Source organism: Grus americana, chromosome Z (assembly GCF_028858705.1).
Source record: "Grus americana isolate bGruAme1 chromosome Z, bGruAme1.mat, whole genome shotgun sequence".
Taxonomy (NCBI): domain Eukaryota; kingdom Metazoa; phylum Chordata; class Aves; order Gruiformes; family Gruidae; genus Grus; species Grus americana.
Window position 1 is genome coordinate 37,891,372 of NC_072891.1, and position 16,267 is coordinate 37,907,638.

The 16,267-nt window shown below is 41.7% G+C and overlaps 1 protein-coding gene across 6 annotated transcripts in view; it reads left to right on the forward strand.

Moving 5' to 3' along the window:
* ADAMTSL1 (ADAMTS like 1) overlaps nt 1–16,267 on the forward strand; it is a 463,393-nt gene that overhangs the window by 368,133 nt on the left and 78,993 nt on the right. For all 6 annotated transcript variants that reach the window (XR_008574683.1, XR_008574684.1, XM_054810181.1 and 3 more), the window contains one exon: nt 13,739–14,040. Coding sequence is in view for 4 of the 6 variants with exons in the window: in XM_054810181.1 (XP_054666156.1) it covers nt 13,739–14,040 (302 nt within the window). In the remaining 2 variants the exon portion in view is untranslated. The remainder of the gene's footprint in view (nt 1–13,738; nt 14,041–16,267) is intronic.

The following is a 16,267-nucleotide window of genomic DNA, read 5'->3' on the forward strand; positions in this document are numbered from 1 at the left end:
CCTCACCACTCTCACAGTAAAGAATTTCTTTCTAACATTTCTTTCTAAATTGACCCTCCTTCAGCTTAAACCCATTACCCCTTGTCCTGTCACTACACTCCCTGCTAAACAGTCCCTCACCAGCTTTCCTGTAGGCCCCTTCAGGTACTGGAAGGCCGCAATTAGGACTCCCCGGAGCCTTCTTTTCTCCAGGCTGAACAACCCCAACTCTCTCAGCCTGTCCTCATAGGAAAGGTGCTCCAGCCCTCTGATCAGCTTCATGGCCCTCCTCTGGACTCTCTCCAACAGCTCCATGTCTTTCTTGTACTGGGGACCCCAGAGCTGGATGCAGTACTCCAGGTGGGGTCTGACAAGAGCGGAGTAGAGGGGCAGGATCACCTCCCTCAACCTGCTGGTCATGCTGTTTTTGATGCAGCCCAGGACACAGTTGGCTTTCTGGGCTGCAAGCGCACATTGCCGGCTCATGTTGAGCTTTTCATCAATCAATACCCCCAAGTCCTTCTCCTCGGGGCTGCTTTTAATCCAGTCCTCACTCAGCCTGTAGTTGTGCTTGGGATTGCACTGACCCACGTGCAGGACCTTGCACTTGGCCTTGTTGAACTTCATGCGGTTCACACGGGCCCACCTCTTCAGCCTGTCAAGGTCCCTCTGGATGGCATCCCTTCCGTCCGGCATGTCGACCCCACCACACAGCTTGGTGTCATCGGCAAACTTGCTGAGGGTGCACTCGATCCCACTGTCCATGTCGCTGACAAAGATGTTGAACAGTGCCGATCCCAGTACCAACCCCTTGGGAACGCCACTCGTCACCGTTCTCCACTTGGACATTGAGCCGTTGATCACAACTCTTTGAGTGCAACCATCCAGCCAATTCCTTATCCACCGAGTGGTCCATCCATCGAATCCATGTCTCTCCAATTTAGAGACAAGGATGTCGTGCAGGACAGTGTCAAACGCCTTGCACAAGTCCAGGTAGATGACGTCACTTGCCCTTCCCTTATCCACCAATGCTGTAACCCCGTCACAGAAGGCCACCAAGTTTGTCAGGCACAATTTGCCCTTAGTGAAGCCGTGTTGGCTGTCACCAATCACCTCCTTATCTTCCAGTCGGTGGGAACTTCGCCGGACTACCAGGACTTCTCAAATATGATGGAGAGTGGCCTGGCCATTTTATCCGCCAGTTCCCTAAGACCCCCAGATGCAACTCATCAGGTCCCATGGACTTGTGCACCTTCAGGTTCCTTAGATATTCTCGAACCTGATCTTCTCCTACAGTGGGCGGTTCTGCCATCTCCCAGTCCCTCCCTTCTGTGACCTGGGCAGTGTGGCTTAAGCATTTGCCAGTGAAGACTGAGGCAAAGAAGTCACTGAGCACCTCAGCCTTCTCCATATCTTGGGTAACCAGGTCACCTATTTCATTCCGGAGGGGACCCACGTTTTCCCTCGTCCTCCTTTTATCACTAACATAGCTATAGAAGCTTTTCTTGTTGTCCTTGACATCCCTGGCCAGACTAATTTCTGTCAGGGCTTTGGCTTTCCTAACCTGCTCCCTGGCTGCTCAGACAGTTTCTCTGTATTCTTCCCAGGCTACCTGCCCTTGCTTCCACCCTCTGTAGGCTTCCTTTTTTTGTTTGACTTTGCCCAGGAGCTCCTTGTTCACCCATGGGGGCCTCTTGGTGTTTTTGCTTGACTCCCTCTTTGTCGGGATGCATCGCTCCTGAGCTTGGAGGAGGTGATGCTTGAATATTAGCCAGCTGTCTTGGGCCCTTCTTCCTTCCAGGGCTTTGTCCCATGGTATTCTACCAAGCAGATCCCTGAAGAGGTCAAAGTCTGCTCTCCTGAAGTCCAGGGTAGCGAGCTTGCTGCACGCCCTTCTCACTGCCCTGAGGATCATGAATTCCACCATTTCATGGTCACTGCAGCCAAGGCTGCCCTTGAGCTTGACATCCCCTACCAGGCCCTCCTTATTGGTGAGAATAAGGTCCAGCATGGCACCTTTCCTCGTGGGCTCCTTTATCACTTGGAGGAGAAAGTTGTCATCAACACATTCCAGGAACTTCCTGGACCGCTTGTGCTCAGCTGTGTTGTCCCTCCAGCAGATGTCGGGGTGGTTGAAGTCCCCCATAAGGACCAGGGCTTGTGAGCGTGAGGCTGCTCCTGTCTGCCTATAGAGGGTTTCATCTGCTCGGTCCCCCTGGTCAGGTGGCCTGTAGCAGACCCCCACTATGATGTCCCCTGCCCCAGCCCTCCCTTTAATCCTGACCCATAGGCTCTCAGTCAGCTCCTCATCCGTCCCCGGGTGGAGCTCCATGCACTCCAGCTGGTCATTGACATAGAGGGTGACGCCCCCTCCTCATCTGCCCTGCCTGTCCTTCCTAAAGAGCCTGTACCCTTCCATCCCATACATGTATACACACACACATTTATACACACGTATGCAAATGCACATATTCATATATTTATATATATTAGTAGCAGCTATTGCATGTAATATAACTGTTTCCAGAGTTTCATAGACATTTAGGTTCATTCATTCAGCGTCAAAGTCTAGAAAATTCAGTATTTGTAAGCGTACTCATTTTTCATTTGTAAAGTGCAGTTTATTTTCTCAGGACTTTTCTTGTGACTATACTAAATCACTTAGCCAAACGTGCATTTATCAAACTGTAAATAACCCTTGGAAGCATACATTAAAAAAAAGATGTATTATCAGGAAGTTTATTAAAACGAATCATACTGATATGTGGTCATATCTGGAAGAATTTGTTACACTGAGAATTTTTTTAGATAAATTTTGTGGACAATGTTGAGACTACTGTAGAAAAAGAGTATAGTAATATATATATGAGTATATGTAGCTTCAAATATTAACAGGTAGGGGTTTGTAGAGAATAGGCATAACCTGCAGTAAAAGAGGAAGAGGCTTTTATTTATCATTACATGTTTTTTAACAAAATATTCTGGAAATCCTTATGGGTATTTTACTTGTGATATTAAAACAGACCTTGAGAGATATAAAGGGAAAGGCATTTAAGAACTTTAAAATGCCTTAAGTGCAGCTATGACACCTTCTTACTTTATAGTTTCACTGCTCTGCTGCAATAAAGGCCCTGTTCTGCAAAGACACCCTAATCTTTTTACCCCATCTCATGCAACACTTCAGTGATACCAGTGTGATACTAACATATCAGTACAGCGGGGGACAGTCTAGGCTAGGTTCATTCTGCCATGGGGTGACATTTTGTACGGGTTTGTGGTTTTTTTTTTCCTTGCAAATCACAGCCCTGGAATCATGTATAATCTTTATTTTAGACTGATGAGAAATCAACATGATATTAAATTAAATTAAAGTATAGATTTTTATATGTGTTGACTAACAGCTAAAGTAAAGGGCATAAAGTCAGGGTGTTCATGCAAACTTTCCCAAAGCTTGGAGATATCCATGCCTCATGTTTAGTTTGGAATGATTTGTAGTGATAAGGCATGAGACAGAAAGACCAAATAAAAACTTAGAAAACTTGTGCTGAAAGGGCCATCCATGCAATCCCCGTCTGTAAACTGTAACAGCCGTCTGCATATTGTTCCAGAATATCTAATCTGTTGACAGCGACCTTGAGCAGTGAATTTCAAAATTGGTTTGGGTGCCTCACTATAAATAGTGTTTTTCATTAATGTCTAACTTTAAACAGTTATTCATTTAGATCCCAGTTATATTGAAAAACTGTATGTAATGACATAAAAAAAGGAGACAAAGCATTCAGAACTCACCAAGATACAAGCAATAATCAACTTTGATGCCAGTTTTGTAGTATCACTTGTCCTCATTCAGCTGTGCAGGGATTACAAATACAACTAGTTGAAAAGCAAGGTTTATTACATTTCTGCAGCTATGCAGAGACACAGTGTAATACTCCATTGCCTACCATGCTGACAGATATCAGGCTATCACCCACACATTTTGGCTGATGAATGATCAGTCCAGAGTGTGGGTGCATGCAAAGTCAAAGGTAGGAATGATCAAGATTTAAAAGCTGGATCAAGCATTAGTTGGTGTAAGACAGTGTGTGATGTGGCCAGCTGTTTTGCTGACTGTGAATTTGAATAACTAGAATATGACCATTAATTTCTTACTGTCTTACACCTAAGCATGTTGTAGTGTGTTACTTTGCTGTAAATATTTTTAGAAAACATACCAGGGGCTGTAAAAAACAATTTTAATTGCTTGCTTCTCCTCCTCTGAGGAAGCCATTTCTTTTCTCTGATTCGGTAGAGCGGAGCTGGCTGAGCAGGGTTTGAGGGTGGGACTTGAGCTGGGAAGCCAGGATGGGCTTTCTTTGAGACCCCACTCCTCCGCTGGGCAGGGAGGGAATGATGGGCAGAGGAGAGGCAGGGTGGAGGGCAAGAGGAGCACTTGTAGAGCCAGAGGAACAGCAGAAGGCCTCCAGTGGCATGGTAAGCCAGGTGCTGAAAAGGCGGGGTTGTGTATTCATGAGCATGTTTGCTTGAAGTTGGAGTAATGAAAGTTTCTTCAGACAAGCTATGCTTATGTGATTTTCCGATTCACTCTGTATTGGTGCAATAACTACCAATTTCATGATTGCACTGGGGCAGATGTCTATAAGGACTCATTCTTTTCCTACACTTCATCTGAGGCTCTTCTTGAGCTTTCCTCTGCCACCAAATCACTGCCCCCATTCTCTTCTACTGACAGGGTGATTCTTTGTAGCCAACAGACCATTCTTCCCATACAACTGTCACCTTTTCTTCCTTTCTTCAGGCAGAGACAGGAAACCCCATCTATAAGCAACTCTATTGTCCTTCTCAAAGTTTATTTTTGATTAGAAGTTTAAAAGCTAAAGCTGAAAATTTCCAGCAGGTTTCTTCTATGTATTGAGTTCTCATATTTGTGAATTGAGTTGCTGTCTTGTGACTTTTGTGACTTTCTGGTGAATAAGATTTTTGCTATGAAATGGCATACTATGAGTTATAAAGTTACACTTTTTTTTTTTTACATTGTCCTTCCACCCATAATTTGCAATCTTTCTTTAACATGTGCTGCCAGAGCAGCAGATGCCTCATTTTTATTCCATCTGCATGTAGTGCCTTCCATTATTTATTTCTTCAGGAATTTCTAAAGGAAGCAAGTCTTACAGTTTAATTTTGTCTGTATATGTCTATCTGTCAGTTGCCTTCCTCTTCTCTCAGTAATGTCTGAATTTATTCCTATTAACTGAATTTGACAGAGGTATAAAGTTATCACAGAGAATTTTACCCATATGTCAAATTTGGTTGATATTCACCAGGAAATTCAGTGGTAGTATTTTCCATATGTTTCACTGAACTAAATGACTAGGTAGAAAACTGACACTCTACAATTCCCCAGTTGGAGAAAAGGTTTCTAAAGGAGTTCGGTCCTTAAGAGATATCAGAGAATCCACGTGGGCAGTCAGCCTTCAAATATAAATCCATGTTAAATGGGTCTTCATCAGTTCTGCTTCTCAAAGAATTAATCGTAACCAGTTCAGCCACTTGAAGACTAGTGGGGGTAGTTATGTTTGTGTTGTCTGACCTGCTGCACCCCTAGATGGGGTCAATTCATTATTAATTGCTGACAGAACTACTATGAAATACTCTAGGTTGGTAAGAAAGTGTTGTAATCTATGTTAGGACAAAGGTTTAAGGTGAGAAGTCCTTGCTGTCCTGTGTTGTTGTACATGTTGTTCTCCTATTGCTGTCCATCTCTGAAGTGACCATTCCCCAGACTTTACAAACAGGTTATCTGAGGGGGAAGCCACAGTATCTTTCTGTCTGACCTCTTTCACTGGAGCTCATTACACCAGCACAGCATGACAGCCAGTGTCAGAAAGAGCAGCAGTCATGATTAAAAAAGCATGGGTTTTTCTATGTATAATGAGATTGGTTTTATGGGTGGTGGAGGGGTTGTTTAAAAGATTTCTGTCTCTAACTCTTGAAAAATGCTTTTGTATGTTAACACCATACCCAGCTTTTAACATACTGCCATAAATAAACCTGGTGCTAGCCATAAAAAGAAGTGGGCCGGGGGGGTGGGGGAAGAGGGCAAACAATAATATCTGGATGCCAGATGGCACCATCAGTGATGGGGCTGGTTCAGTAAAAAACAAAAGGAAATTCCTGACATGCATCAGAGCGGGGGACAAAGCCCTCAGGGAATTGGATATGGACAGAGAGGCCAGTGTGGCAGAGCCACCCAGTATCTCTTTCTTACTTTTCAATAGGTATTTATGTTTGCAAAGACACATAAGCTATTTTATTTTGGTTTTCCCCATTAAATATTTTCCATCGTGATGTTCATACCTGGTAGCTTCATAAGTAATTTTAAAACTTCCTACAAATGTTTTACTTTAAAAATAAAGCATGTTATGATTATTGGATTGCCAAAAAAAAGTAGTGAGGATGTACGCAGATGCTATGAACTGCTAGGCTGTTGCTTATCATAGAATCATAGAATCATAGAATATCCTGAGTCGGAAGGGACCCATAAGGATCATCGAGTTCAACTCCTGGCTCCACACAGGACCAGCCGAATCAGAGCATATGATCGAGAGCATTGTCCAGACTCTTCCTGAACTCAGTCAAGCTCGGTGCTGTGGCCACTTCCCTGGGGAGCCTGTTCCAGTGCCTGACCACCCTCTCGGTGAAGCACCTTGTCCTGATACCCAACCTAAACCTCCCCCATTGCAGCTTCATTCCATTCCCTTGGGTTCTATCACTGGTCACCAGAGGGAGGAGATCAGCACCTGCCCCTTTGCTTTCCCTCATGAGGAAGCTGTAGGCCGCGATGAGGTCTCCCCTCAGTCTCCTCTTCCCTAGGCTGAACAAACCAAGGGACTTCAGCCTCTCCTCATATGTCTTCCCCTCTAGACCCTTCACCATCTTTGTTGCCCTCCTTTGGACACTCTCCAATAGTTCGATGTCCTTTTTGCACTGTGGCACCCAAAACTGCACACAGTACTCGAGGCAAGGCCGCACCAGCGCAGTGTAGAGTGGGACAACCACTTCCCTAGACCGGCTAGCAGTGCCGTCCTTGATGCACCCCAGGATACGGGTGGCCTTCCTGGCAGCCTGGGCACACTGTTGACTCCTGTTCAACTTGCTGTCGACCAAGACCCCCAAGTCCCTTTCAGCATGGCTGGTCTCCAGCATCTCATCGCCCACTCTGTGTGTATAGCCAGGGTTGCCCCTTCCCAGGTGCAGAATCTGGCACTTGCCCTTGTTAAACCTCATACAGTTGGTGGTTGCCCAGTTCTCCAATCTGTCCAGATCTCTCTGCAAGGTCTCTCCACTCTCAAGGGAATCAACAGCTCCTCCCAGTTTGGTGTCATCCACAAAGTTGCTCACAACACCTTCTAATCCTGCATCCAAGTCATTGTCCACTTCAGTGTCATGCAGTGAAGATGAAGAAGGAAGTTTAGGGAAAGTTCTTCATATTAAGATCTAACGGCAAAAAGTTAAACTATATATGTATGGTCGGTCATAGGGAAGATCAGCAGTACAGCAGCCTAACATTAGGTAATAATTTCTGTCTGTTCATTCAAGGAACCCCTTTAGACAGTCACCACTACTTAGGATTTATGTGTAATATCTATACAGGGTAGAAGCAGTTCTCTTTCCCTGGAGAGAAAGGCAGCGGTGAATTTATGGAGAGCACCAACAGTATAGAATGATTTGACACAAAGCTGAAGGAAAAGATCATGTTCAAACTAAACTGAAGAGAAACTATAGAGGGACAGATTGTAATCACTCAGATTGGAATTGGACCTATGCAGCTGGCTCTGGTGCCATTACTCTTACAGATGAAGCCCAGAGATTTTATTGACAAGTGGTCGTGACCTGTTTCACTTCTCTGAACAATGGCACCAGCAGCTACCCAGTGCTGTGTGTGAGCATCCTGTGGTGTTATCCACACATTAAAACCTAGACATGTGGCCTCTCCTGGAGAAAAAGGATGGATTTGCATTTTAGCTCAAGACAAGGAGTCTGGAAATCTGAGCTCAGTTCACAGTTCTATGACTGAAAATTTCTAAGCCTTTGAACAAGCCACTGAGCATTTTATTTCACCAGTAGTATCAGATTTTAGACACTTTACTAGATGGATATCTGTGCCTTTGAACACTCAGTCTTACTGGTATGTGCAGTTCTCAAGACTTCAGACTTTGTCTGAACCATGGATTTACCCAACAATGGATTAAAAAAAAAAAAAAAGCAAGGACATCAGTCTGTATACATACTTTTTTTTTCTTCATAAAATACATTGTAGGAACCCAAGCCTTAGACAGAAGACATTGTGGCTATGTACATCAAGTGTTCTGCAGATCTTCACAAAACTTGGCAGGGCTTTCCATGGGTCTCACCCTGAACCCACTATGACTTGGTGTGGAAAGTCTCCCATTACTGAGCATTGATTCTGTGTTTCTCTTCTTCTGACTTCCCCAGTTACATATATGTTGCTGTATGGAGGGGAATATACATCAGTCCTTAGCTGTGCCCCGAGCTTGAAGGAAAAAATATCATTATCCCAAGACTAAGTACTGCCATTGTCATCACTGTTCTCAAATTTTGACATCACTTTTGCTGCCTCAATATGCAAGTGATCGTTGCCTAGCACATTTTGGTCTACAAAAGCTGGGGTTTTAAATACATTGCCTTCATATCATTTAAAGAGAGGAAGTTTTTTTAAAAAAAACACCAGGCATACTGTTGTCTGAAAGGGGCATCCTCATATGTGAAGGTGAATAATAATGTCTACAAATGCAAATAGTCCTTGCAAAAAAAGAACTGGGCAAGTGCTATCTACCCAGTGTTCATCTGTGGATGAAATTCTGTGGACAACTGCAATTCACTTGCACTTGCAGGTCCATTGGATGTGCAGCCTGAAGGCTGGACTGCTGTGTATTTCACAGTTTGACCAATATTTCCTATTAAGTGTTTTACAAACAAACACAGTAAGTTGGTTTTGCTGTCATATTAAAATTTCCTTAAAATATATTTTCAGTGATTGTAGTACACTGCAAAAGCAATGAGCCCAAACCAGCTCATTACCACACTGAATGACTCCTGCAGAAGTCTATCAATGTCAGTGTCATTACGTTTCTTTTCCTCCATTCCTAGAACACACTATGCAGCCCAGTGTAGGCTAATGCGCGTGTGACAAATGGTGCAATAGTCCCTTCAGCCAAACTCTATCTTGTGCAAATTGTGAAACCTCAACAGCTAACAAAAAACACTGAAACATACAATGCCTCTTTTAAATCCAGAACTCACTATGTTGCCAGGATGTTTGTATAACGGGAAAAGTTTTCTAGTTCATCACCATAAAAATGCCCAAAGGTGAAGGAAACAAGAACAGGCATTTGTGTACAAGCACCATCCATTTTTAACCCCCAGTTTTCTTTGGAGAGTTTTCCACCTTTCATTCCAACTCTTGTCCTTTTCCAGCTTGAGAGCACTGCTGCCCACAGAGATGCCCATTTGGGGGTAGGGAGTGACAGGCAGAGGGACCCTTCAGCCATCCCACAGCTGGGTGCTGTAATGTAGTCAGCACTACAGCAGTTGAGTAGCAGCAGCCACAGTTAAGTCAGTCATAACAAAGCAAGGTCCTGATTTTCCCTCCTTCCAACTTTCACTTCACCTAGTTGTGAGTGATCTCTCTAAAACAGTAGCGGAAGACTTCTCTTTAGAATATTCATCAGAGCTCTCAGAACACACTTACTGCTGTATTTTTCCTTTGGGGAAGAAGCATTGTCATGTCTACTGTGCAGAGGAATAAAAGAAAATGATCTTTGATGCAATGGCAACATGCTAATCACCAAGAAGTATGCTAAGAGCTATGAAATACTCAATGTAATCTCTTTGAGGAAAGAGGCATCTTTTTATTTTTCATTTGTACAACTATTAGCACAATTGGGTTCTGTCTGACAGCTACTACTGCCACATTACTAGAACTAGTTATTGCCTTTGTCTTATTTGTTAGAGTTGTTATTATAAGGACTATTATTACAGTGAGATTTAATTAAATAACATGCAATGACAACTGAAACACCTCCATCATTTCCTGTTTTCTAAAACTTCTATTTCACTATCTATTCCACTACTTCTGTTTTCAAAGAAGACCCAGGTGTAAGCATACAGGAAATCACAAAGCTGTGCAGCGGAAGGTACGCTATATGCAGAGCGAATAACTTTAAACCTGACTGCTTATTATTCACATACTTTTAGTGTTTTGTGCTCACCATTTGGCAACATTTATCATTAATGACCACACAAAGATATTTGAAAGCCTTTGTAATTTCCTGGGTTTAAGATGATGGAAAATTCAGAACCATTGTATATTTATATTATACATTCACATTATATAAATCTTCAGTATCTAATGATAAGTCCTATATGGAGATTTTGTTTGCAGGGTTTTCTTGGGTTTTCCCCCCTTTTTTTCTGCTTTCAACTATTTTGATTCTACCAATTCCCTCTTTAGCAGCCAACAGTTATATTAGAATTAAATTACACTTCCATATTTATTACTTAAAATGTAGAAATTGGGTCTAGAAAGCTGAATAAAATGTAATTTCCTCAAGGTATTCCAGTGTTTTCATTATGAGTTGCTGACTAGGGTAAAACAATATGTAGCATTTTATAGATCAAGCCTCTTTTTCTAAAAGGATCCAGTCTGCTTTAATAATGTTCTTACTTCACTTTCATGTCCTCTCTCTTTTGTTCCTGTGTTTGTATGTGTGATATGCATCATGTGTAAATATTCTGAGTATATGAAGTATCTCTGTTTTTCTAAATGAGTAATTCTAATATCTGGCAAAATATCATCCCTTTTGGTTTGGAATACAGCAGCTCTTCAACAAAGCAAAGTTACACAACAATTCACAAGGTTAAAAAATGTAAGGGAGACAGCTTCTGATGAAGACCAGTGCCTTTTTTTTGTAACCCGATTAGTACTTCTGCCTCTAAGTTTGTCAGCTCAAGAAGCTATACATTTAAACTAATCAAAATATCTAAGGTCACAGTGGCTGACATAGACTGTTAAATCTGTGACAGGACATTTTCCACATCAAAATAGTATTATAGCAGTTGCGCAGTCTTACAGAAAACAAGAAGGGTGTCCCACCTGTACTGTTAAAGACTATAATTCTTTCAAAATGAAGGATATCATCTTTGAAACAAAACCAATCTTTTAAGATAAAATGTCTCAGAGTACAGAAATGGAATAATTTTGCATCATTAGTTTCTCAAAGGCTTTGGTCAAGCAAGAAATCTTGCAGTCTTTGTAGCAGCATTATGAATAGTTTCAAATGTTTCAAAAATATATACAATCCATTTGTTTCCTTTTTATTATTTCCTGTGTATAGTGCTAGCAGTGGATATCAGGTTTATATCAAGATGTTATAAACACCCCCAAAAAGTGGGTAAAGGGATGCACACTCTCCGCTCTAGGAGACTGAGCTGTTCCCGTCAAGGATCCTGGTACATACATGCTGCGGGGCGGCAGGGGGTGGCCACCAGGTACCCTTCTTGGTTTTGGATTCTTTATTTAACCCCAGAGTAAAGAGAAAGTCCTTTGGTCAACCAGAGAAAGGCAGTGGATCACAGAATCACAGACTCACAGAGCAGTAGGGGCTGGAAGGGACCTGTGGAGATCATCTAGTTCAGCCCCCCTGCTAGAGCAGGAACACCTAGAGCAGGTTGCACAGGATCACGTCCAGGTAAGTTTTGAATATCTCCAGAGAAGGAGACTCCACAACTTCTCTGGGCAGCCTGTTCCAGTGCTCAGTCACCCTCACAGTGAAGTTTTTTCTCATATTCAGGTGGAACTTTCTGCGTTCCAGTTCGTGCCCATTGCCCTTTGTCCTGTCGCTGGGCACCACTGAGAAGAGTCTGGCACCATCCTCTTAACATCCACCCTTTAGATATTTGTAAAGATGAAGAAGTGCATAAAAATACTTGCAAAGATGCTGATCACAAAACTGTATTTCCTTTTTCTTCCTGTCAAACTGTTCATGGGATTCTCAAGGTGAGAAATGAGTTTCCTATAGTCCCGAGTAGCCCTAGGCCATGGAAGAGACAGATGTGTGTATTGCCTTCAGCTCTGGGCCAAGCTGTCGAAGTCTGGTGTGGCCTATTTAAATGAAGACCAAAAGGAGACGAATACTGTCAGTGACAGCCATGTTTTAATCAAAAATACATCCTGTAAACTCTGATTTATTTGATAAATTTAGCTCATGCATATGATTAGGTGCTGAAAGACCTAAATGTCAGTCAGGCAGTTGACACTATCACAAAAAGCTTTTGGTTCATTAGATTAGCACTCAAAAATACCAGTAAAAAAACCTTGCTGATTTTGAAGAGCTGACAGATCCCAACACTTCCTGTTAATGGAAGAATGTTATCAGTAGTGATTGTTCCTGTGAGGGTCTTAAGGGATCAGTGCCAGATCCAACTACTTGTTCTTCTGTCCTAGCCCTTGAAGTATATCTACAACCACTGTCTTAGAATTTTCCCGTGGCAGAAAGTTTGGCAGAATGCCCAATATAGAAGACAAGAGAGCCAGGCAAATCTATCTGAATCACCCTGTAAGCAAGATTCGCTACTGCGGTGCTTTAATACCACCAACATCAAGTATCTAAGCATAAGTAATGCAGGTCATGGAGTATCCTGGAACCATTGTTTCCAGAAAGATTCGAGAATCTAGATTCTCGAATCTTTCTGGAAACAATGCAAGGAATCAGCATAGATCAACATGAGCTCAGCAAAACAAAGTGTGTTACATTTAAACAAGGTGGTAATGATGTGGTATGAGTTGAATGTGACCCTTCTGCTGCTTGATGTTACTTTAAGTAAAATGCTAGGCCAATTTCCAGCACTGATTTTTTTTAAGATGTCAAAAAAGCAGTGACAACACAGAAAAATTGACAAATTCTTCCACTGTTGAGGAAAAGAAAAAAAAAAGAAAAAAAATAATGCAGTCTGTTCTGCTTATTGCCATTATGGATGCAAGATGGTTTTATTAAAGTATGTATGGACTTTCAGAGGCAAAAATTTGGTGTATGTAAGGGTTCCTAATCAGTGAGACAAGAGCAACAGCCAGAGGAATTCAGAATAGAAATGGAACACTGTTTTTTTAATGAGAAGGGAAATTAAATTTGCTGGGCGGGGGGGGGGAAGAACTAAAGAAATGGTGGGTTCTTTATCTTTTTTATGGCTTCAAATTAAGGCTTAAAAATGGTTACTGCAATAGAGGAATAATGCTTGCAATTATTTTCCCTGTGATACTGCAACTAGCTGATAAGAGCAGCCTGTTCAATACTTACCACTCATATAAGTGTCATATCAACTAAGGCAAAGGTGACCTAGGTTGAATACTAGCCAAAAAGTAGCTAATGGGATCATGATGCACATTGGGAGACTGCAGGATGCCTTGTACTGAGACATTTTAGGATCAAGGCAGGTGCTCTAAGTGTGCATCTTTCTTCCTAGATATAAGGAGACACTCCACGTGAGTATTTGAGAGCCCTTCCACTGTTACCGTTGAGTTGTTAACAATATGTCATGGCTCTTATGTATGTTTCATAATACCCCTATAATGAGGTGAAGCATTTGTTTCTCATTAAACAGAATTTGGCCTGGACAGCACTATACTGCTTTTTCTTGCCTGTCTGTGGACATAACTTGCCTTGCTTTCTTCCTCTCACAGGTTTATTCCTGAGGCTTGGTCCACCTGTAGTGTCACCTGTGGAGTGGGCAGCCAGGTGCGGCTTGTGAAATGTCAAGTGCTCCTATCTTTCTCTCAGTCTGTGGCTGACTTGCCCATCGATGAATGTGAAGGTCCCAAACCTGTGTCTCAGAGAGCCTGTTACAGTGGTCCCTGCAGCGGGGAGGCAACCGAATATACTCCGGAGGAAACTGAGCTGCTGTATGGCAGCTTGCAGGAGTTTGATGAGCTCTATGACTGGGAATACGAGGGTTTTACAGAATGTTCAGAGTCCTGTGGAGGAGGTAAGCGCAAAATGTTTCTGTGCTAGATTTGCTTTCCCTCTTCAAGTGCGTGCTTTGTAGTTAACACCCACGGACATGCTGCTTTGCCATAGATAGTTAGAAGCATAGAATCATTTAGCTTGGAAAAGTCCTTTAAGATCATTCAGTCCAACCATGAGATCATTGAGTCCAACAATATTTGAAACTGCATGAATGAAAACTGTGGAAACAAAACATGTGCACAACATATTTTAGCCCAGGACTTTCAGGCTCCATGCTCAGGCTGTTAGCAAGAGTGATCGATGTAGCACATATTTCTGTTTCCTTGTATCAACTGATCACTCAAAAGGCATTCAAATAAAAAAGCTGAATGTTAAAGTGGTCTGGTGATACAGGCTAAGAATCGTGTCATTTTTAGTTTTTATCTCCTGATTTGTACTGTGCAAGTATAAACATGTGGAAGTAAATTGTCCTCACAGAGCAGATGCACTAAATTATTGATATTCTGAGGGCACAACCAGTTCCCTAGCTGTTATCACTAGGTGACATTAGCTCCACTCCCAGTGCAAAAGAAAACATACGGTAGAAAAGCAGTAATGGTGTCATTGTCTGAAGCTAGCAGGCTTGGCACTTGGAGTTTCTCAAAAGTTAATCAAGGTCTCAGGTTCCACATTATAGACTATTAATGCACAGTTCTCTGATATCCTTTCTTTCCCATAATTTTGTCTAACTTGTTCTGAGAAATATGTTCAATCCAGTATTTTTTACATTAAACCTAGACTTCTCCAGCTGCTGTCTTTTTACATTACAAATTTCAAGCTATTTAAGAAAGGATTACTATAGATAAATACAGAGTAGATACTGTAGAACTGGAAACCAACTCAGCACTTTATGAATGGTTGATAGTGTCATCTGTACAGATTCACCAGTAATCAGTTACAAACTTAAAAAACATAGTAGAAAATAATGCAAAGGTTTTCTATGCTTACTTTTAGCTTACTGACAGTAGTCAGTGTTTAGAGCAGTTCACAGCGAGTTGTCAGACCATTGCCACTACTACTTTGTTTCCTACATAAAATATATGACACTAGTGTATGCAAAGTGGTGATGAACACTGACTTTGCCAGGAGTATCTGTCATATAATGAGGCTGCTAGCAAGCAGTAATAATTTGTCACACTGTGAATACTGAAACCTGAATAGCTTCTAGAAATATGCTCTTGAAATGAAGTAATTTATTTGAATATAGTGACTATGTGTGTATTTTTTCAAACATAACTCACAGAGACTGATATGACAGAGACATTTTGCTTTGTAAATTTAATCTCTTTCAATTGTCAGCAAAAATTGTTAGCCAAGAGTTCTTTTTCTCTGACATCAACTCCAAATTTTCCAGATTAGCAGATGCTCACTCAGATATTTTTGTAGCTATAGGTGCAAGACCAGTCAAACTAATTTTATTGGTTTTGGAGTCTCAAGAGAAGAAATTGGATAGAAGCAGAAGTAACCTTTCACCTCCCAGAAGTAGCAACCAGAAGGAATTAGTTAGTCATTTAGTCTGCTGTTAGTGGCTGCATTTCCCAGAGCTGTCATCAAATATCATGTAACAATTATTCTATTCTGGTAGATATAAACACAGAAAATCTCATTTGATGGTATTTTGAAAGTGAACCTAAACTGCCTAGATTCATGTCCCACTCTTATACCCTTTTATATTGTGATTTCCTGTTGAGAACTGATTTCTGTTTTTCAGGGAGTTCAATTTTAAAGCGGAGAGCTTTTTGTTCTGGTAATATTGTGCAGTAAATAATGTTTAGAATACAGTTACTTGGCAAGTAAACTTCCTGAACTTCATATACTCTCTGTATCATGGAATTTCTGACATATAATCAAAGGTCTTTATATTCTCTAAGCGTTCAATGATTTAAAGCTTATAATCGTTTGCCGCATTGACCTATCAAAAACAGAGGGACAGATGTTATCATTATGCTGAGACACACTCAGTGTGAGATTCAAAGAGAAGCTGAAGAAAGTGATTCTGAGTGCGTTTTTTTGGTGCTGGAGGAAGCCAGATTTTTTTTCTTTTTTTCTTTTTCTTTTTTTTTTTTTTTTTTTTTTTTGGGTGCTGGCACAAGTTATTAGAGCCAGAAACTTTTGTCAATGCATAGTCTAGCAACCACAGACTGGTTAAATTCAGGTAGGAGCCTTTTTCTTCAATTCCCATGCTGTCAGGCAAGATTACTGGTTCT